The sequence below is a fragment of the Salvia splendens genome, chromosome 5 (genome assembly GCF_004379255.2).
Source record: "Salvia splendens isolate huo1 chromosome 5, SspV2, whole genome shotgun sequence".
Lineage (NCBI taxonomy): Eukaryota > Viridiplantae > Streptophyta > Magnoliopsida > Lamiales > Lamiaceae > Salvia > Salvia splendens.
In genome coordinates this window covers 13,693,779-13,714,715 of record NC_056036.1, presented here as the reverse complement: position 1 = coordinate 13,714,715, position 20,937 = coordinate 13,693,779, and the positions used below count along the sequence as shown (strand labels likewise).

General features: G+C 38.3%; 2 protein-coding genes and 1 long non-coding RNA gene across 3 annotated transcripts; 2 read left to right on the top strand and 1 right to left on the bottom strand.

Moving 5' to 3' along the window:
• The first annotated feature begins 4,209 nt into the window (after window positions 1–4,209).
• On the top strand, window positions 4,210–9,186 carry LOC121804733 (BEL1-like homeodomain protein 4). The gene is made up of 5 exons (XM_042204377.1): window positions 4,210–4,454; window positions 4,713–5,502; window positions 5,855–6,234; window positions 6,462–6,522; window positions 8,704–9,186. Exons 2-5 carry the CDS (start codon window positions 4,732–4,734, stop codon window positions 8,965–8,967), a joined length of 1,476 nt encoding a protein of 491 aa, XP_042060311.1. The 5' UTR covers window positions 4,210–4,454; window positions 4,713–4,731; the 3' UTR covers window positions 8,968–9,186.
• A 2,240-nt stretch (window positions 9,187–11,426) lies between these two features.
• LOC121804732 (BTB/POZ domain-containing protein At3g50780-like) lies at window positions 11,427–14,680 on the bottom strand. The gene is made up of 2 exons (XM_042204376.1): window positions 13,257–14,680; window positions 11,427–12,591 (listed from the first exon to the last, which is right to left on the bottom strand). The coding sequence occupies exons 1-2, from the start codon at window positions 13,890–13,892 to the stop codon at window positions 11,632–11,634; spliced, it is 1,596 nt and encodes a 531-aa protein (XP_042060310.1). The 5' UTR covers window positions 13,893–14,680; the 3' UTR covers window positions 11,427–11,631.
• A 2,047-nt stretch (window positions 14,681–16,727) lies between these two features.
• LOC121803494 lies at window positions 16,728–17,597 on the top strand. The gene is made up of 3 exons (XR_006051025.1): window positions 16,728–16,867; window positions 16,939–17,207; window positions 17,283–17,597. It is a non-coding gene; the product is annotated as an uncharacterized LOC121803494 (long non-coding RNA).
• The last annotated feature ends 3,340 nt before the right edge of the window (window positions 17,598–20,937 follow it).

Here is a 20,937-nt window from a genome sequence, read left to right as displayed (position 1 = left end):
TTCATAATTTGACATTAGACTAGGAGGTCAATATTAATTTATATAGTGATATACATTAATATTTCATTAAATTATAAAATTGAGGCTTAATTTAATAAGTAGAGAGTCCATTATATAAGTCCGAGCTCAAACATCTTGGTCCCTAATAAAGTCCAATAATTATCTACTAAACGAAAAGAGGAGAAAAATACTAATAAAGCGTGAATGCAAGGAAAATAAATAAGTGTCATCGCAAGAAAAGTATTTTAAGTAAGAATACAGGGAAAATAAATGAAAGTGAAAACAATACAATTTGTGAGGACCAAATTAAGTCGATTCAAATTTATACTAGTACCATTTTTTAAAATATAGTAGTAAAATATTATAATAATCAAATTTGTGATCGAATTTAGACATAGTCCATTTTATAGTTGGTTTTTGAACTTTGAAGTATTGGGGTTTGTAGGAGACTGACTACTTGCTGACGGACTGCGTTGTGCAGTAATTGGTTCGAGAGTGTTTGGGTTTGGATACAGCAGCCTCGTCGACAAAGTGCATTCAACAGTTCGTACCAAAGTCATTGTCACGAGAACAACAACAATAATGAAGCAGTGATTTATAAGGGAGACACATATAAAGAATTACAAACAGGGAAAGAAATGTATGTATATGGCATAAAAAGAAAATAATTGCTTGTAATGACTAGTGGCCAGCATTTTTGTCTCAAAATGCAAAAGTCATTATGTATATTCTAGTAATACTAAACTAACAGCATCCCCATTCGTGCTCTTGCCAACGAGCACGGATGTGGGCTCGGACCCACTTTTACTCCCTGCTCTTAGGCAAGAGCACAACACCCACATCCGTGCTCTTCCGCAAGGACAAGCTCAAGGGTCTCACCATTCTGTTATTCAATTTAAATAAAAACATTTCCATAAAATTAAAATGCATTAAAAATATCCGGAATACTATTACAAATTACAAAAAAATTAAAAATTACATAATTAAAATCCTAAAAATTAAAAATTACATAATTAAATTCATAAAATTAAAAAAACCCACTACTCTATGGCCGAATTTCGCCCAAATGTGTTTGATTAGGTCTTCTTGTAGCTCAATGTGAGATCGGGTATCGTGCATTGTGTTCCTTGTTTCGATCCTCTCGCCCACCTTCGTACGCACACTTCGGCGTGGGAGACCTCGCGGTTGAACTTTCGGCTTCATCATCGTCGTAAAAGCTAACCGTCATCGGTCCATCGATCCTTCATCTTTGCACTCCGCTTCCGCAGTGAGATTGGTGAAATCCATTTGAGAGGGTTTGAGTGAGAGAGGAAGATGTAGATAAGTTGTATGAAAAAATATGAATGAGAGATGATTTGATGTGAAAAATGGATGATAAATGTGTGTATTTATAGATGATTTTGGGAATAACAAAAATCAAACAAATTCCAGAAAACGGTAAAAAAACGGCCATATTTTTGGGAATCTGAAAATATTTTTTTATTTTTTGGTATTATTTTCGATTTTTAAAAAAAATGAATTTCCAATAGAAATGCCGTTGGCCAATCAGAACGCGCCACGTCAGCTGCTCGCTGGCACGGACGTGCTCGATGCATCGAGCAGCGCCGCTCTAGCGGCGAGCAGGCGGTGCCGCGCCGCTGGCACGGACGGACGGGTGTCCACTCATTGCTGCGGATGCTCTAAGATGGTGGCTAACTTTGCCTAATTGACTAGTGGCATTTTAGATATATTTTGAATTTTGCCTAATCGTCGAGAAATTGCATATTCTGCAGATAGTTCGAAAAGGATTGGGTTTGGAGGCGACGGCGGTGTCGACGGTGTGCATTCGACTGTTCATTCAAAAGTCATTATCCTAAGAACAACACTATTGTATCGATGGAATGAAGGTGTAGTAATGGAGAGAAATGTACTACTCCCATATGGCACGATAAAATAAAAATAACTACTCGTATTGACTAGTGGCATTTTTATCTGAATAAATTTCATTGTTGACTATATTACTAAACTGGAATGATGGCTAAATTAAGTACTTTATGCCATCCACGTCCATGTCTCAATACCATCTCATCCTTTCACTATTCATGAGTCTCACTGCATTTTTACCATATCTCTTAACTAAGAGACATCATACGCATCCCTCCATCTCTTAATCATCTTATCCCTTAACTATTCATTCAATTTCATTTTTTATTTTTATTTCCAACAAATTCAATTAATAAAAACACACTTCATTAAATAAAAGAAAATTATAATTTAAAATCCTAAAAAATAAAAAAAATACATAATTAAAATCTAAAAAAAATAAAAAATACATAATTTAAAATACTAGAAATTAAAAATTGCACACTTAAATTATAAAAACTACCCCGCCGTCGAATCATCCCCCGAAGGCGGTGGCGGTACACCCAAGCTAGATGGAGGCAGAATACCAAGTTGACTTGCCAGATACTCAATGCCGGCAAGATGTGCTTGATATTGGGCAGGCGTCATTCGGGAAGCGTCAGCCATCGTGGCAGTGAAGTACATGGACATTAGGGAGGACGGCGGCCCTTGGGAGCCTCCCTGGCTTGATTCGCCTTGGCCCCTCCCAGCGCGAGCTCTAGCCGCCTTCGCCGCCTTGATCCCTTGCGGCCGACGTCGTGTACCGGAGGAGCCCCCTGCATCGAATGTCGGGAACTCAACCTCTTGTGAGACATTGCCTTCCCCGCCCTCACTAGACGAGTATTGGCCACCCACCATGTGCTTCGTGCATTTCGAGCTCGAGCCCGTGCTGGACTGGACACCGTCAGCCCACCTTTCAACCTCTTTGACCGACTGCCAAACATCGGCATGTTTGAGATTTTTTTTGGTGTCGGATTTAAAAACTCGTAAAGCCGCTCTTAGAATGTCGGCTCCACTAGCTCCGCTTTGGTAATTCTCCGCTTCATTCCTGTAGATCCCACAAATTTTTTTGATATCTCTGTCTGTTCAGTCACAATGACCGCGAAGCATCTTCAAGTTGCGGCGGCGGCCCCCTTCGGCTTTTCCTTGTTGTATACGACAGTGACCTTTTCCCAAAAACACTTGCGGGTTTGTTGATTCCCTACGATGGGATCGTACAAGATGTTGATCCATGTGTCGAACTGTGCCATCGTCTCCTTGGAGCTGTATGGATGACGGCCTAGGTCCTCCTCCTCATCATCGAATCCGCGTCTGGCGGAGCTTCCACCGCCTTGTCCTCCTCCCCTGCTGGCTCGTCCTCCTCCGTCTCCTCCTCTTCTAGCTCCGGTCGAAAGGTTTTCCGGAGTGTGTTCCGCTGGAAAATTCTCCTTAATTTGGGATAATCCCTGCGTTTGTCCATACCTCGGGGCAGAGGGACGATAGTATGCATCAACTGGAAAAGATGGTGTTTGGTACGCCGGCGTCGACGAGCCTTGGGTGCCCGGCGACGAACCGGAACCGGTAGCACTCAAAACATTGTACATGCCCCCCCAATCGACAAACGCATTCAAGTCGAAGCCGTCCTCGCCGCCGGAGTTTTCGTCACCGGACATTTTTGCAGAAATTGGAGAGGAAATAGAGATGATATGATAGTGATGAGAAGAAAAAAAAGAGGAGAGATGTGTGTTTGTGTGTAAAATGAAAATGGTAATGAGAGTATTTATAGAATAAAAAAATAAAAAATAAAAATTTTACCGTTACAAACTGTAATATTACCGTTTAAATTTTTTAATTTTTATATAATCAGAAAATTGAATTTAAAAAAAATTATTTATTGCATCAGCATGACGACGCCCACTTGCGGGCCGGCGAGTGGGCGTCACGCCTCGCGCCAGAGCTCGCCAGCTTCATCTCCGCGGCGGGCCACGGTACGCGACGGGACGAGATGGGAGTGTTGCATCACTGTCTCGATTCGGTCTCGTCTCGCCGAGACGAGACCGAGCCCACATCGAGACAGCGATGCAGGTACTCTTATGATATTTTAGTTGAAAATGTAAAATAGATATTCAAGTATATGTACCCAAAATAAAATTTTTCTAATATTAATAATATATCTCTTGTTCCGTGTACGCTATCTTATAATTATGTTGATTCCAAAATATAAATCAAAATATATCAACCTTTTCCTTGACATAGTTGATATATACAAATGAACACTATACGTGTGTGTATATATAATCCATAAGAAGAAGTCTTCGTAAACTAATTAAATACGAACTTTATTACTCAACTTTTCCCAGATTCTTTTGCTTTCTTCTTCATTGTGAGAAGCACAACACCACTCTCACTGGAAATAGCAAATAGCAAGAAAGGGGACAGCCTGAGAACTTTTATTTTTTTTGAAATAAAACAGCCTGAGAACTAATAGAGAGAGATGTTAAAAGAACAGTTTTTGTTTCTTTAGCGAAATCCCAGAGAAGTAGAAAACGATGTCTGAGGGGTATTCACCCTTTTGCAACCTGCAACTATAAGAGGTATGTACATGTATACTCCATTTGATAAAGCTGTATCTTTTTTCTGTGTGTGCCCACATTTTTTTTAACTATATTTTATTTTATTTTATTATCTAAAAAACATAAAAAAAATAAAACATAAAGCACTAATATATGATGCTTTCTCTTTTACTCCCCACTTCCCTTTCCATTCTTCTCTTTCATCTCAATTTTCTTCTCTAGCTATCTTCAATTCCTCCATGATCGATCAATACATATATAATCCTTCAATTTTCACAGTGATGACGAAGATAGTGACATGGGAATAGCGCCAATTGTCGAAGAAGCAGACAATTCTTCTATGTCACAAGATTTTCATCAAAATATTTTCAGTTTCTCGAATGGATTGGAGGGATCGCAGATCCGAAGAGATAAACAAGGCGTAGGCGCGGTGGCTATGGAAGAAGACGGCCTTCCAAGCTACGAAGGCAGCGGTATCTTTTCGGAGATGTTCAATTTCTCCTCCGGCGGCACGGCGGAGTGGAATTCGAAGAGCCAGAGCGTAGTTAACGACACCGGATCCTACAATCATCACGAGATTTCAAGCATTAATCCCGATCCAGCTGCAGCCATGCAGCTTTTCGCGATGAGATCGGAGGCTTCTCCATCCGTTCAAAACCATCCTTCCTTGTTCCAGGCGGGAGGGGCTTTTGGTCATTTCACATGGCCTCCCAACCCTAACGGAGCTGCGGAAAGTCTCTCTCTATCGCTGTCTTCTTCGGCGGAGGATATGAGGCTTGGATTGCTTTATGGGACATCTGCTCCGCTGCCGCAGTATAACCACAGCCGCCAAATAGGTTTGGGGTCATTGAGTAATTCCAAATACGCTAAGGCGGCGCAGGATTTGTTGGAAGAGTTCTGTAGTGTTGGTAGGGACCAGGTGAAGAAAGGCAGGAATAAGGACGACAAAAAACCAAGTGGCGGCGGCGGTGAAGCTTCGTCCTCTTCTAGAGATCCACCTCCTTTATCAGCTTCGGAGAAGCTCGAGCATCAAAGAAGAAAGGTCAAACTATCAGCCATGCTTGATGAGGCAAGTCTTCCTAATTAATTGAAGCAATCATTGTCGATGATCCATCGGAAAATTCCGGCTAACTTCCTGCATTAGTATTATATTGCCGGCCAATCAAACATCTTCCAATTATTTGAATTCCAATATTATATTCATTCCTACTCTACTACCTATATACTAATAATTAAACTAGTCTAATGGATTAATGTATGATTTGGTGAGATGACACGAGTGGCTAACCACCCAGCGGGAAAAATGTTTCCATCTGATTACGATGTTTTAGCCAACTGTTGACAGTTGTTAACAATCAATTAAATAATCCTGCCGTCCTAATAGTAAAAATTTAATCATTGGTTGATGTGATTTTATTCAGGTAGACAAAAGGTACAACCACTACTGCGAGCGGATGCAGGTCGTGGTGAACTCATTCGACATGGTAATGGGGTTCGGCGCGGCGGCGCCGTACACCAGCCTGGCGCAGAAGGCCATGTCGCGGCATTTCCGGTGCCTGAGGGAGGCCGTCGCCGAGCAACTTGCGCAAAGCTGCGAGCAGCTGGGGGAGAAAGACGGCACGAAATCGGGGCTCACCAAAGGCGAGACGCCGCGGCTCAAATTCTTGGAGCAGAGCCTGCGGCAGCAGCAGCACGCCGCCTTCCATCACATCGACCAAGACGCGTGGCGGCCGCAGCGAGGCTTGCCGCAACGCTCCGTCACCATTCTGAGGGCTTGGCTCTTCGACCATTTTCTGCACCCGTAAGTCTTATTTTTTTTCACAGTATGAAGAAACACTATTCATTCAGTAAATATTTGAGGGTAAGAAAAAGAAGATAGCAGAGAGCGTGCAGCATCAGTTTACTTAATTTCTACAGTCATTGCTGCTGCTGCTGTCGTAAACCTCATAGATTTGCACAACCATTCAATCAGATATTAATATCTTTATTTTTTTTTCAATTGAATTAATTTATTTTGGTGTAATTTAGGTATCCAAGTGACGCAGATAAGCACCTGCTTGCGAGGCAGACAGGTCTATCAAGAAACCAGGTATTTTTTTTTTTATTCTTGAAATGTGGATTTATAAATTATAAGCCTAGTTATGATTGCATTGCACATATAATAGTAGTATTATAGTACGAATTTTGTTTGTTGCTTGCGTGAGACGAAAATGGGTTTTCATGATTTGGGAAGGCACTTAATGGTTTCTACTGATTCGGTGAAAGTGGGAAGTGTGAGGAAGAAAGGTGAGAGCTGAATTTGCATGATGCGTCTTTGTTTGTTTGATTTGGAGAAAAAGACAGAGCATTTTTCGAAATCCTTTTTCATTGTTTCTTTGGATTCTTATCCTTTTTCATTGTTTCTTTGGATTCTTTTCCCACAAAGACATAAATTCTGAATCAGAGCGAAAATTATGATACCAGTGTCAACTGCACACGACACAGACGTGATAGAGACTCTCTCTCTCTCATAAATTCAAATTAATTCTACTACTACTGTAAGAGCATCTCCAGTGGGCGGATGTCCCACTCGGACATCCACTAGAACATCCCGAAAACACCTCCCGCCACGTCACTAGGACTTCCCATCCCACTGCCACGTCACTAGGACATCCCCTTCACAATCCGCTCTTCCGATCGCCCTTCCCACTAGGACTTCCCGCAATAAAAAAATCACAAATTCACAAATAAAACAATTTACGTTTACGGAAATAAAATTTCAACACGAATACGAACGGGAAAAATTAACAACTTCATTTAAAAAAAACATACATGATTTGAAAAATTCAACGAGCCGTATATATAGAGTTTAAAAAAATTTAAAAAAATTTAAAAATCGGACGTCCGACCCAAGCCACAATGGCGGACGTCCGCCCGCCCGTCGCGCCGACGTTCGAGGACACCCGACGTCCTCACGGGACGTCCGTATCTGACCTCCCCTGCCATAATGGCGGACGTCCCTGTCGCCCGTCGCGCACGTCCGACCGGACGTCCGCCATTGGAGATGCTCTAAGATAAGAATTGGAAAAGTAAATGAAATACTACTCCGTAGCTATTTTTGTACAGTAAATCATTAACTTTTATGTCACTACATGATTTAATAACTTAGTTACTGAGAAGCCTTTCTGCGCTTCTGAATTTGAGAGTCTCCTATATTAACTTAACTTAACTAGGGAAAGTAACGAAAAAGAGACAGTCACTTTAAAGAGAAAAAAGTAGAAATAACTAACTTGGATGATCTGAATTTTTTTGTTTTATACTACATCAGTCCATAATCAAGAGTATTATTTTTATCATTTAACTTTCTATTTTTTTTTTTGGAATTTTTTCTCTCTAAAGAAATAGTCTCATTATCTGCTAATCACTCTCTCCGTTCCACTCTAAGTGGAACATTTCTTATTCGACACATAATTTTATGCATTGTTGTTTTGTAAGTTAAGTGAAAAGAGAATAAAGTAGAGAGCGAATCTCATTTTACGAAACGTGTCGTTAGGGTGAGGCATCTCAATTAAAAGAAAAATGTCCCACTTAGAGCGGGATGAATAGATTATTAGGTTCATAACTAGGTTAAAATAATTTTCTAAGTTTTAATTTTTAGCAATCAATAAATATTAATATGGTTAGTATATTATAGTAGTAGGAGATAATTTTTTTTATATAAAAATAAATATTGTGAGTATAATTAATAAAGTAGTGGGACACTGAAAGTTGGTGCAGCAAGTGACAACTATTGGAGCTGGGAGAATTGTAAGAACACATCCCCATTCTAAACTTTCAAGCTGTTAATTATACTTTGTTGTTTAATTTCGAATGTGATCTCAAGCAATGTACAGTATATTAATTTATGTAAGTTAGTGGAAGAGATAAAACGGGTAGCCCTAAAGAAGTTGAAGAAGTAGTAATGAATTGGTAAGTGATAAGCACAACCCTAATCTTTGTGGAGAATGATATAGTTGAACCTTGATGCAGATGGTCAAGTCTCACGGACAAATTAAGACACTCATCATCTGCTCACTCTCTCTATGACAGTCTTACACAGTAGTACAATGACTGTTGAATAACAGACATATATATGTAGAGAGAGAGAGAGAGAGAGATGATCTGTGTCCTCTCCTAATGAATAATGATGCTCTGAAATCTGAGAAGATCATTAAATTGAAGGGGCATTAAATTTGGGGAAGACAGAAATGTGAAATGGAGTGATATTTTGTTGTGTTGTGGCGTGTTGCAGGTAGCAAATTGGTTCATAAATGCAAGGGTCCGCCTGTGGAAACCCATGGTCGAAGAGATGTACCTACAAGAAGCCAAAGATGAAGATCAACAACCTCTCCTCCCCACCACCACTTCGCCGCCTCCTTCTACAATCAACACCTCGGATAATCAGCCAGAGATTGAGTCCGACTTGATTAGGTTTGGGACGACTTCGGGTGACGTGTCGCTTACGTTAGGGCTACGTCACTCCGGGGAAGACTTAATTTTGGTAAACAAAACATGAAAATTAAACACTGAGTCAGCGCGTAGGAACTAGTGTTGTTAGCGGTGCCAGGAGATTAATTAGTCTCAGTGTTATTGTTAATTGTATAGCTTGAGTTTCTACTCCTACTCCCCTTTTATATTATCTCATTTCCGATCATATGTACATGTATATGTATATGTATGTGTCTTCGCTTCCTCTTCTACACTACAATACATCACTTTGCATTATCATTTTCAATCCTTTCACATTGTTTTTATGAAAAAAATAATGTTTATACAAAGTAGTTAATTAAATTTGGTCACGTCAAATTTTTTGTTTACACTTCAAGTTATATATATATATATATATATTAATTTCAAATGCTTTTGCTGATTAGATTTTTATTTTTTTATTGGGAGAATATAAAGTAATGGAGTATCCTTTTATATATGATTGGGAGAATGAAAGACCACATCTGATTTTTTAACTTCGTTCTTATAAGTATCATCTTTTATGAATCTAGAAATACAATATCATACTTATATGAGTGGGTATACTTCAGAAGTCATGACATACTCTTTTGCTTGACTTGTGCGCATCATCTCATCTCACAATGAGCTTAACAGATCAAAATGATTTATGATTTATGATATACTCATTGTCCCATTGATATGCTTTACAACTTTTTGGATTATTCCACTAAAACATGATTAAAACTTTACCGTAATTTAAATTAAAGTATAATATTTTTTAAAACTCATAAAAATAATTAAGATAATAATTTTATTTCTTAACCGATAATCTGAACCTGACCCTAACTCAATCCAAAATCAATGAATTTTTATTGAGTCAACCTATAAGGACTCATATTAAAAAATTGTGTATTCGTGTTCTTTTATTGTATTGTGTTAAAAATTGTTAGCCCCAGGTGAACTTGAGCTCTCCTTTATTCTCTAGATTAACCCATTAATTATCGTTTAGAGAAAAACGAAGAAGAGGCCAGACATTATTTTATGAGAAAATAATCAAGTATGAACACCGGAAAAGAATTTTTCCATAAAAATAAAAACTTGAGCTAATATGATCTCCTATTTTTAATTAATAAATCCTAATTCATTTTACTTTTAATATTCGTGTTAAAAATATTGAGGTGGGCCGTCATGCATGCAAACCAGACCCATCACCCACGAGTCGAGGGCAAGGCTCGAATTGGCGGCCATGAAGCCTTCAAGTGTGGGCATTTTGCGGCTTTGGCGCAGCTCAATCTCTCATGATTGAGATATTCCATATTTTCTAATGGGTCTTTACTATGTATATTCAAATAAAATTACAATTTCAAGAACCAAGTACTCTCTTTCTATTTTAAAGAGATGTTATCTTCCAGTCAAAATATATCCATATTTTTATGTGTCAAATGGCAAAACGTTATGTGTTCTTTTAACTATACTTTTAGTTGCATAATAAATTGTGTTCCTGTTTTCTTAATTATTCTTTCTATTATATAATTGTTATTTTCTTTTCTAGATATTACGTGGTATGATATTTATAATTCTTTTGATTTTATACACTACTACTCCCTCCGTCCCACTTTAGCAGTCCCGTTGACTTTTCTGCACTCATTTTTATAAAAATAATAATAAATAGTTAAAGTGGAGACTATTTTCTCTCTTACTTTATCATTTCTCCATTTTAACTATTTATTACTCCCTCTGTCTGGCATTAGGAGTCTCGGTTGACCATTTTCATCCGTCTGGCATTAGGAGTCCCGGTTAGACATTTCCATAAAAAGTGAAATAAAAACATTATAAAATAAAACACTAAAAAACACAAGTAAAAACACGTCCAAAGAATAAAGCAAATAATAATGCAAATGGGTCCCACATTCCATTATCACACACTCCAATTATTACACACTCAAACATTTCTTAAAACCCGCACCAACTCAACCGAGACTCCTAATGCCGGACAGAGAGAGTATAATTTTTATAAAACAAGTGCAGAAAAGTCAACGACACTGCTAAAGTGGGACGGAGAGAATATTATTTTATTTTTATTGTTTCGTGTTATTACTCCCTCCGTCCCAACTAAGTTGAGATATAACTTTTGGGCACGGAGATTAAGAAATTATGTTGAAAAGTAGGAGAGAGGAATAAAGTAGGAAAGATAAAGAGAGAGGAATAAAGTAGGAAAAATAAAGAGAGAGAGTAAAGTATATAGTGGCATAAAGTAAGAGTAGTCGGATGTTTTATTTTTAGTTAAAAAAGGAAATGACTCAACTGAGTTTAGACATCCCAATGAAGAATACGACTCAACTTAGTTGGGACGAAGGGAGTATTATTTTGCATACAAGTTGTACATTAATTAAATTTCTTGCTTTTTTAGTTATTTTGAATTTTAATGTTTACTTTATTATTTTGAATAATTATCTGTCATATAATTCATATATCCTAAAGGAAACTAACATATTTTAGTAAAGAATATGAGGTACACGCCAAGCCAAGCCCAGTATAGATAGTTCATATTCCTTTATATTTGTTGCGCAGATGTTACAACCACTGGATCTTGGGCTTCTTCACCTTCCACACAAATGAAGCATACATTAATTACATTGATGGAAACTCTGCCATACAGCCTAGCTTGTTTCTTAAAACCTCACTCAATCTCACCATCAACACAGCAACGTATATGTAACTTCTCCTTCTCCTACAATGTCTGATTCTCCGTGTGCCCGATAATCCCAGATTCTCCATATGGTCTTCTGAACGCCCGCCTCCACCACACCTCAAATGCCTGTTGAAGATTCGGACAGCTATCGCCACCCTTGAGAAAACTTCTGAGCCACGAAAGCAAGATGCTCTGCTGATCCTCCAACGGGAGCGTGAGGATTGTCCTGCCTATTCCTTCCTCCACAGCTTTCCTGTCGAATGACCTGCACCCATGTTGCAACCTGCTGTAGTCGTTGATCAAAGGCTGCAACCACGTTTTCAGCAGAAGATGGCGCGTATCCTTGGATGGGAGGACCTCCCCTCTCCCTATCCCGACAAAGAGCCTTGAGCTGATCATGCTAACGTAGTGGCGACATACCAATGGAAGGCTAGCGTGAAGTGTGGCCAATTCTTGCTGATTCACCCACATTATGGCGAACTCGTCTGCTGCTTGTCTGTCAGCTAAGATATCGAGCAGCCACAACATGTTGTCGGACTCCAGATAGATCGACCTCACTACTGGCTCCCGCTTGTCCACAGCCCTGTCAATAAAACCAGGCTCTGCAGCTTGTTTGAATAGAGCCAGTAGGGAATCCAGGGAGCTTCTGCACGAGCTATAAAGAGTCTCGTTGCACAAGTCAGACGGTTCTGAAGAGGAGCTCCCAAGACTGTTGTTTTCCTTAAGGAGCTTCAGCACAACAGACTTCATTTCCCACCTACCCTTTTCTTCTCTGCTTGTTAGCACCAACTCCAATATGTGAGAGAAGGTGTCGTTAGGTGGTGTTGGTGTTTCGGGAGACACACGTTTCAGTACTGGCTTCACCCCAATGCCCTCACCTTCAAGACGCGAGACTAACGAAACCACTTTCTCTTCCTCCTCTTGTCCCACCCAAGGGACAGCTTCCAAGTACTCCAAACAAAAATGGATGCACGTTGTGTAACCAAGCTGTTCGCTGACCTATATGCAAGTTAACAACATATTTGTAACATCATTTTAAAGAATCTCACAGTGCGAGAGCAATAAGATAGTTAACATGGTACCATTTGTAGAACCAATAAGGATTGACTTTTAAACAGAAAGATGCTCGAAGAGCAATGCTTACTATCTGGTAAAATTAAAGTTGCACATTACTTCACATAGAACAACAAAATCAAGTAGTATTGTCACCTTCAACTTATAACCATATAACAGATGCATCACTACGGTTTGAGAATATTGAACAAGTAAATGGCATCTTAATGGAACTTCTAATCCATAAAAGTATGTAATGATCCCTGATTTTTTAACAGCCCTGCAACTCATCAAGCACAATTGCTATTTGTCTGACATATGGAACAACAAGACTAGTAATCTTGCATCTAGAGTTAGTAATGTCAATAAATTATTCATCATAGAACAGCAAACCAAGATAGGTTTGACAAAATCTTGCACATGTATTTGCATAGAACAACAAACCAAGCAAAAATTACTCTAGTACACCATCCTAATATTAAAACAGCTTCAGTTCCAAAGCAAGTTCTAATATTCATGAGTAGACTGCGGAAAAAGGAATCAAACCTCACATAAATTGAGAATCGCAGTCTTATATCAACAAAAACACGAGGCGTAGTTCTGCTAGTTACCTTGAGAATGCGTAAAACACGTGAAACACTCTGCTTGATTAAGCGTTGCTTGAGGTCTCTGCAGTACATGAGCCCAATAGTTTCGACATATATCTCAGCATCCTCACAGTTATCAATCTCAAGACAAGGGAAAACAAGCTGCTGTCCCAATATTCTGCTAGCAAAGAAAGTGCTATGATCCGTTAGTACACTCCTGTGCACACTCAACTTCACAACTACTCCCTGCCTCCCCAGCAAAATCACTTTGAGATCACTCGTTCCTGGCTCACCAAACTCGATTGCCACTTTCCTCGGGACATTTTCAGGCCTAGAATGAGGTACCTTCTCATTTGCTAGTGAAGCATTTGCAGCAGGTGCATCAGAACCCTGAGTTTTTTGCACATCACTAACAACATTGGTCTTAGATGCCACACAACTCGCCTTCCTCTCATTCACCGAGGTTTGGTTCTTCTGAGACGAAGCTGTTTGGCTGGGAAGAGATGGTTTGGGCTTGTTTAAAGGATTTTGTGTCCTTACTGTCTTCTGAAACACAGTTGGTGAGGGGCAACACCAAAATCCTTCTGGGGTTACAGCAATTGGAACACTCCTGATTTTGGCTTGGCCCTGCTCTAACCTAGGAAGCCTAACTTCAGCCATACTAAACAAGATTTAACCACCAATTTCTCAGCAAAATCAATCTTAAACATCGAATTTAAATTGATGGAGATGCTTCACCATCAAGCTAACAGATCTCTTTTACTATTCCAGCAACAAATGAAGAGCCCTAAATTAAAAATCCAAACTTTATTGCTTCCCACAAGAAAATCTCCATTTCCAATAACAATAGCCAAGAAACAAGCAAAAGGGCCCACAGATTTCTAAATTTTTTTTAACCTGCACTCTTTAAACAACTACAAAAACTGTGATCTCTATCCCCTATTGTGAAGAATGAAACAAACCACAAATTTCTCAAAACTGTAGTTTACATATAGTGTAAAAACAGCTCACAGAAAATAATCTGAGAAGGGAAAATCAACAAGAAGGCTCCACGAGACCACAATGGAAGCATAAAGACAGAAACTCACCAAAGAAAACCTGATAAATATCAGACGCTCAGTCTCTCTCTATCTCTCTCTAATTTATGAGCTTTCGCATATGATTGAAGGGTGCTTCGATATCACGCATCAAGGGAACCTCTTTAACAAAAGGTAGAAAACAGAGTGGAATGATGATGAGGCTAAATAAAGTTTCCTTTAAGATTTAAAAATCTGGGTATTATTACTACTACTAAAAACACCACATGGGATATATCAGAGGACTGTTTTGAACTTTAGATAACTTAGAACAAAAATCAGAAGACGCATGCTTTCTTGATTGAAATAATAGATTCTTTTTTTGTGGGTCTGAAATTTATATCATTCTGTCTCCTCAGTCTTTGCCATCTCTTTTGTTTGTTCTCTCACGTACTCCCAAACTTTGTTTAAATCAAGTACAGGATCTTACTGTTTTTATTTTGAATGCGTGTTATAAAATCAACGTCATTTTGGGAAATCGTATTTTGTGGTTGAGATTTGGATTTTAGATACCTTTATTTAATTTTTTTGCTTGACCTTAACCGGAAACCATTTTTGTGAGGCCAAAAACTAGAATGACCATTTTTCAATTTTCAATGGCCGGATTAGTGTACTAGACTTAAGTTAATAAAAACTGATTTTTATTATCTTAGACAATCTAATTGCATCATTCTCATCCTCTATAGCTTTGAAATGAATCTAAAATATAAACAATGAAGTATAAACAATGAATTTGGCACAATAAGAGGAAAAGTAAGAGAAAGAAGAGAGTAGTGAAAATAATATTAGTGGAGAATGAGGTCCACATTATTGTAATAATATAAGTTGTTAATGGTAATGGTATAAATTGTAAATAAAATGATGTGTAGGGGTAATATGTTATTTGAATTTTAAAATTACAACTCTTCGTCCCATGGAAGATGATTCACTTTTTTTTCCCAATCAAGATGACTCATTATTAAAAATAAAAACACATTATCTCTACTTTATTACATTTTTCTTACTTTATTCTCTCCACTTAACACACAAAGTAAAGCTACCTAAAATCCCGTGCTGCCCAAGGAAGGGGTCATCTTCTTTAGGACGGAGGGAGTACTTTTCAGTGACAGATGAAAAGGAAAATAGTTCATACTCTTTGGACACGAAGGGGTAATTTGTAAGGCATTTGCAGCATCTGCCCCTTGGTGAAAGGAATCATCAGTCATCAATTCAAGGCATTGTGGCTTCCGTAGTGTATTTGCAAGGAAATATGAAGATGCCTTTGCAAAAAGGTAAGCGGAGAAGAGAACTAAATGTGACTTGCATCTAATAGATACCAACCTAAAAAGTGGATTAATTAAAAGAATAGCTTTATTATGAAAGTAGCAACAAATTACTGGGGCCCACTGCCATTTAACTTAGAATTATTTGTATGTAAATGCATGAACTTTTCCCCTAAACTTTATTTTTTGAATGTAAATACAAGAACTTTAGTTTTTTTCAGTTTTTCCTCGAAATAAAAAATCAAAACTGATATGGCAAATTATAATTTATGTGGCAATCAAAACAAAGTCGTCTTATTAATTATATATTAAAAAATAGTAAAAAATAAATTCTATGTCATCATCTTCTTCACCCATCTCTGTCATCATCTTCTTCACCCATCTCTTTCCCCTTTCTTTTTCCCTTTCACTATTCATCATTCTTTCTATAATTGTACTCGAGTATGTGGAGAAATGCCCCAATTCTGAAACCCAAAAAAATAATCTTTCCGTTCTGAAACCGATGTCCGGGTAAAATTTCAAAGCTCTTAACATTTTGTATGAGAAGAAATACCCCAACATCTCGAAGCATTCTTTTACTTGTAGTTGTAGGCATAGAACTTCCAAGTGTAGAGTCCACTCATTGTCACAATCCATAGCGTCATACTCCAATTCTCCAATTTTCTTTAAAAAATTAAACTAATTTAGTGTTTAATCTCTTAATCCGGCCTCGATATCTTATGTGGTGGAGGTATTGACTGATGCCTTGGCTTGTGCGGATTTTAGAGTTTGGAGCATTTCTCCACAAGCTTAATTAAAAATTTGGAAAGAATGATGAACAAAAGAATAAAAGAAAGGGGGAGAGATGGGTGAAGAAGATGATGACATGGAATTTATTTTTTATTTTTTAATATATAATTAATCAAAACGACGTCATTTTGATTGCCACATAAATTATAATTTGCCACATCGGTTTCGATTTTTTATTTTGGGGAAAAACTGGAAAAAACTAAAGTTCATGTATTTACATTCAAAAATTAAAGTTTAGCGGAAAAAACTAGAAAAAGTTGAAAGTTCGTGCATTTACTTACGGGCAAATAACCCATTTAACTTATGTTGTTGAATGGAGTATAATAATACCATAAACAATTAACTCCAAATAAAAAGATATGCTTACATAAGTCAAAATGAAGAAAATTCATTTCGTTGCCTTGTTGTTCTAGACTTGAAATGGGTGAAAATTCAATAAATGGAATTTGCTGTCTGTTAATGGCTTCCCTTTTCGGTCTATCCACTTGTTTCCAATTCAACGATCCAGGTAACTTTTTATTTATTTATTAGTACTATAAAAAATGGGCTTGTTTGACTCTTTAATGCTTTTGATTTTAGATTGGTATTTGTGGATCCCATTATATGCATCTGCTTGTTTTGTGAATCTGCTGAAATTCTGTAAACCAAATTCACCAAGAATCAGAAAAGTGGCCAAGTTTGGATTGTGCCTTGGCGTATTCTTGTTTATCAAAGTTGGGGCAGAAGATTTGATTCATGGAATATGTGGGATTTGGTGTATGGATATGAGAGAGAGAGAGAGAGAGAGAGATTTGGGAGTGGGCTTGTTGTTAGCTCCATGTGTCTTGTGAAGGACAACTCAAGATATGGTATGCTACTCTCTCAACTCTCAACTTTGTTTCCTTTTATTGCTCAGATTTGTAAGACAAGTTTTTATGTGATAGGTATGCCCCTTTTGGTTGGCGTTGCGGTTGCCTATGGCATCAGCTTCATCTTCTTTGCATTTCAACATCATCAAATGCGATATTGATCTGTCAATATATGTTGGGAGATTGTAAAAGGATCGTTCAACATATTTGAAGGGGACAAGATGGAGCATTAACTCTCGTGTCGTTCTAAATATCCATATTTTTATGGGACAGATGGAGCATTAAAATTCGAGTCGTTTTAAACATCTTTATTTTTAGGGCGCATAGGGAGTATAAATTAAGGAGTAGAATGTTACCTATCAGTCTTTGTATTTAAGCTGCAATATTGGTTCACCGTCCAATCATTATTCAATATAACAAATTTTTATTACAATTGTTGTAGTAGTTTACACTAGATTGAATGTTGAAATTCATCGTCGTAATCAAACATATACTATTACTATATAAAAAAATGTACCAAACTTCAGTTTCTTGAATCAAGATCTCAAATAGGCAGAATTTGAAATTTGGGTCGCCAATACATGGGTAGTTTTATGTTTAACTGATTTTTGTGAGATTAGGTATATTTGTTTGATGCACGTTTGGAAAATCAAGTCAAAATTGCAGATTGTGTCAAATTAAATATAAATGAATTCTTCCAATTTTGGAGTATATGAGTTAAGAATATATCCAAAATCCAAACAAAACTAAGTAATATTATATGGCTAAATAATTTGTAAATTTTATATTCAAACGATATCAATCGATTTGTAATAATCCCATCCTAAAAATTATATAATCACGCCATAATGCTAGTAAAATATAAAAAGAGTGTACACAAAGACCAGACATATGAAGTACAAATACTCCAAATAAGATTCATGTATTGCGTTTATTGTGTGATATTCAAGCTGTCGGTACAATGCAGATTATGGAGTTGTCTTATCAATTTCATAATTTTCATCATTATTCAACAACCAACTCTTTTGTCCTTGATGATGATAATCCATCATGACTTCTCCATCAAGCTACTTAATTTGATATTCATCGTAATCAATATAATAGTAAAACATTATTTTTTTGTCCACATGCATAACTCTCAAACTTAAAAATTAATAGTACTACGTTCCATCACAAAAAAATAATCTTAATTATAGATCACAATGCAATTTTTAATACAAAATTAATAAAGAAAAAGAAATACCCACATTATGATCTTTTTAATAATAGAAAATTAGACTCGTCTTATTAAAAATTTTTTTTTTTTAAATGGTGACTATTTATTTCTAATTATTTTAATATGTTTAAATATAAAAAAGTTAGATAATTTGAATTGAAATTTAAAATTATACTCTCTCTCACTTTAGCAGTCATTGTTGTGTTGAGTTATGCGCTGGTTTTAAGAATAAATATAATTGGTGATATATGATAGTGGAATAGGGTCTATATGCGACTCATAAAAGCCAAGAAAACCGTTTCCCGTATGAATGACCAGTACTAGTGAATAGGATAGAATGAAAGAAGGAACTCCATTCACTATCTAAAAATAAACAAATCTATCTTTCTATTGTGTAGAAACTTTATGGTTTCTATTAGTGCAAATCCAATCACTCGGGTCCCATTTTATATACTCAGTATTAGTTTTATAATAAAATATGAATGTTAGTAGAATGTGAGACCTATTATCATTTATTAAAGATTCTAACTACGATTCTTAATGTGGAACAGATTAAAATGAAAAATTGAAACTGCTAAAATGGAACGGAGAGAATAATAAAATTATTAAAATAAGATAAACTGAAACATTTGCTTGTGATTTCATTAAGGGCATCCGCAATGGGCGGACGATGGCACGCCCGATGGCGAGCATCGTCCGCACCCATTGCTGGTGCGCGCCATAGGGCGCGGACGATAGTCGCTCCCTATACTTCGATCGCGGAGGATAGCGCGGACGATGGCCATCGTCCGCCCCATTGTGGAGGTCGTGGACGATCAACCGCGGACGATGGCACGCGGTTTCGTTTTTTTATAAATACCGTTCATTTGTAACATTTCATTTCACTCGATTTCATTTTCGAAACTTACAATTACATAATTACTACGAAATGGATTAAAGCCCCAATAGTCCTACGTTTAGCGCATGGGCGCATTGGCCGGGTACAGAACCCGGCGATTATCGTTCGTTCGACACCAACGCCCATTACGATCCCGATTTCAGTACGGAACCGTATGGCTTGTCTGACATGGAGCCGTCTCCGCACCGCCCAACCGCAGCGGCCGATCCCGACCCCGCCGTGACCGCTTCCGCCCCAGCCAGAAAGAAGCGGAACCGGCAGCGGGCGCAGAAGTTGCCGCCTCCCGGTGATTGCAATGAGTACACCCCCGGTCGTACGAACTACAACGACGACGAAACTCTCACCTTGGCCCGGTGTTGGGTAGATATATCGGAAGATCCGATATTCGCGAACAACTAGCGACAGATCGCGTATTGGAACGCATCGCGGACCTCTACAATTCGGTGAAGCCGCCGACCGCGTACAAGCGCAAGCGTGAGCAACTCCGCAAGCACTGGGATCAAGTCAAGAAGAAAGTGAACTTGTACGCGGCGGAGTTCGAGAAGTTCACGCGGTCACAGGGGAGCGGCGAGAGCGCGAGCGACGTGCGAGCTAAAGCGCTGTTGTCGTACCGGTCGATGTACGGCGACTTCAAGCACGAGGCCATATGGGCGCTCTTGAGGGACAAGCAGAAGTTCCAAGGTGGAATTCTGCACACTGGTGCGCCGAAGAGGACGAAGACCACTGAAGCTGGTGATTACACGAGCAGCGGCAGCGGCAACCACCCGGTTGACCTCAACCGGACGTACGTGGATGAAGGGAGTTCCGGCACACCGGTGTCCTTCCGGCGTCCTCCCGGCGTCAAGGCTGCGAAGGCCAAGGGGAAGGCGACCGCGACCTCATCGTCGACCGTTGCAACCCAAGCTCCGGTCCCGGTAGAGCTCCCGACCCAGACGGCCACTGCGTTTGAGTCGTTAGCAACAGCATCGATGGCAAGGACGATGTTGCAGACGCACAGGGCCCTCAAGAAGTGTACCGACCCCGACGAAGCCGAATATCTCCGGGCATTACTCGATGAGCTGCGTCGGAAGTTGAGAATTGGTCCTACTTAGTTTTTTTTTTATTAGTTCAATGATGTAACTTTTTTTTTTTAAAACTTCGCCGTTTGTTATTTAGACCGTTTTTTATTTACTCGTTACTTGTTATTTGAAAACAGTTAAATTAATTAAACAAAACAATAAAATGATGATGTGGCGCGCCATATGGCGCGCCTTAGGGCGCCCCATTGCTAATGCTCTAAGTTGTTTCATCGACACTTTAAAAAGTCCATGTTTCTTTTGCAGATTTCAGTTGGATTGTCTGCTTCATCTCGTGAAGTACAATTTTTGCTCATGCGTTATAATGTTTCGCACTTGTAATATTTATTAGCGTATACTCTCTTCGTCTAACCAGAGTATGCATTTTTGGTTGAAGATGGATTTTAATGTACAATTGATAAACTAAGAGAAATATAAAAAAAATAATTAAAATGAAAATGGGTAACACCTCAATAGAAAGACAATAGTTTCCAAAATTATAGAGTGCATACTCTTGTAGTACAGAGTACTAAAAAAAGAATGCATATTATTGTGAGACCG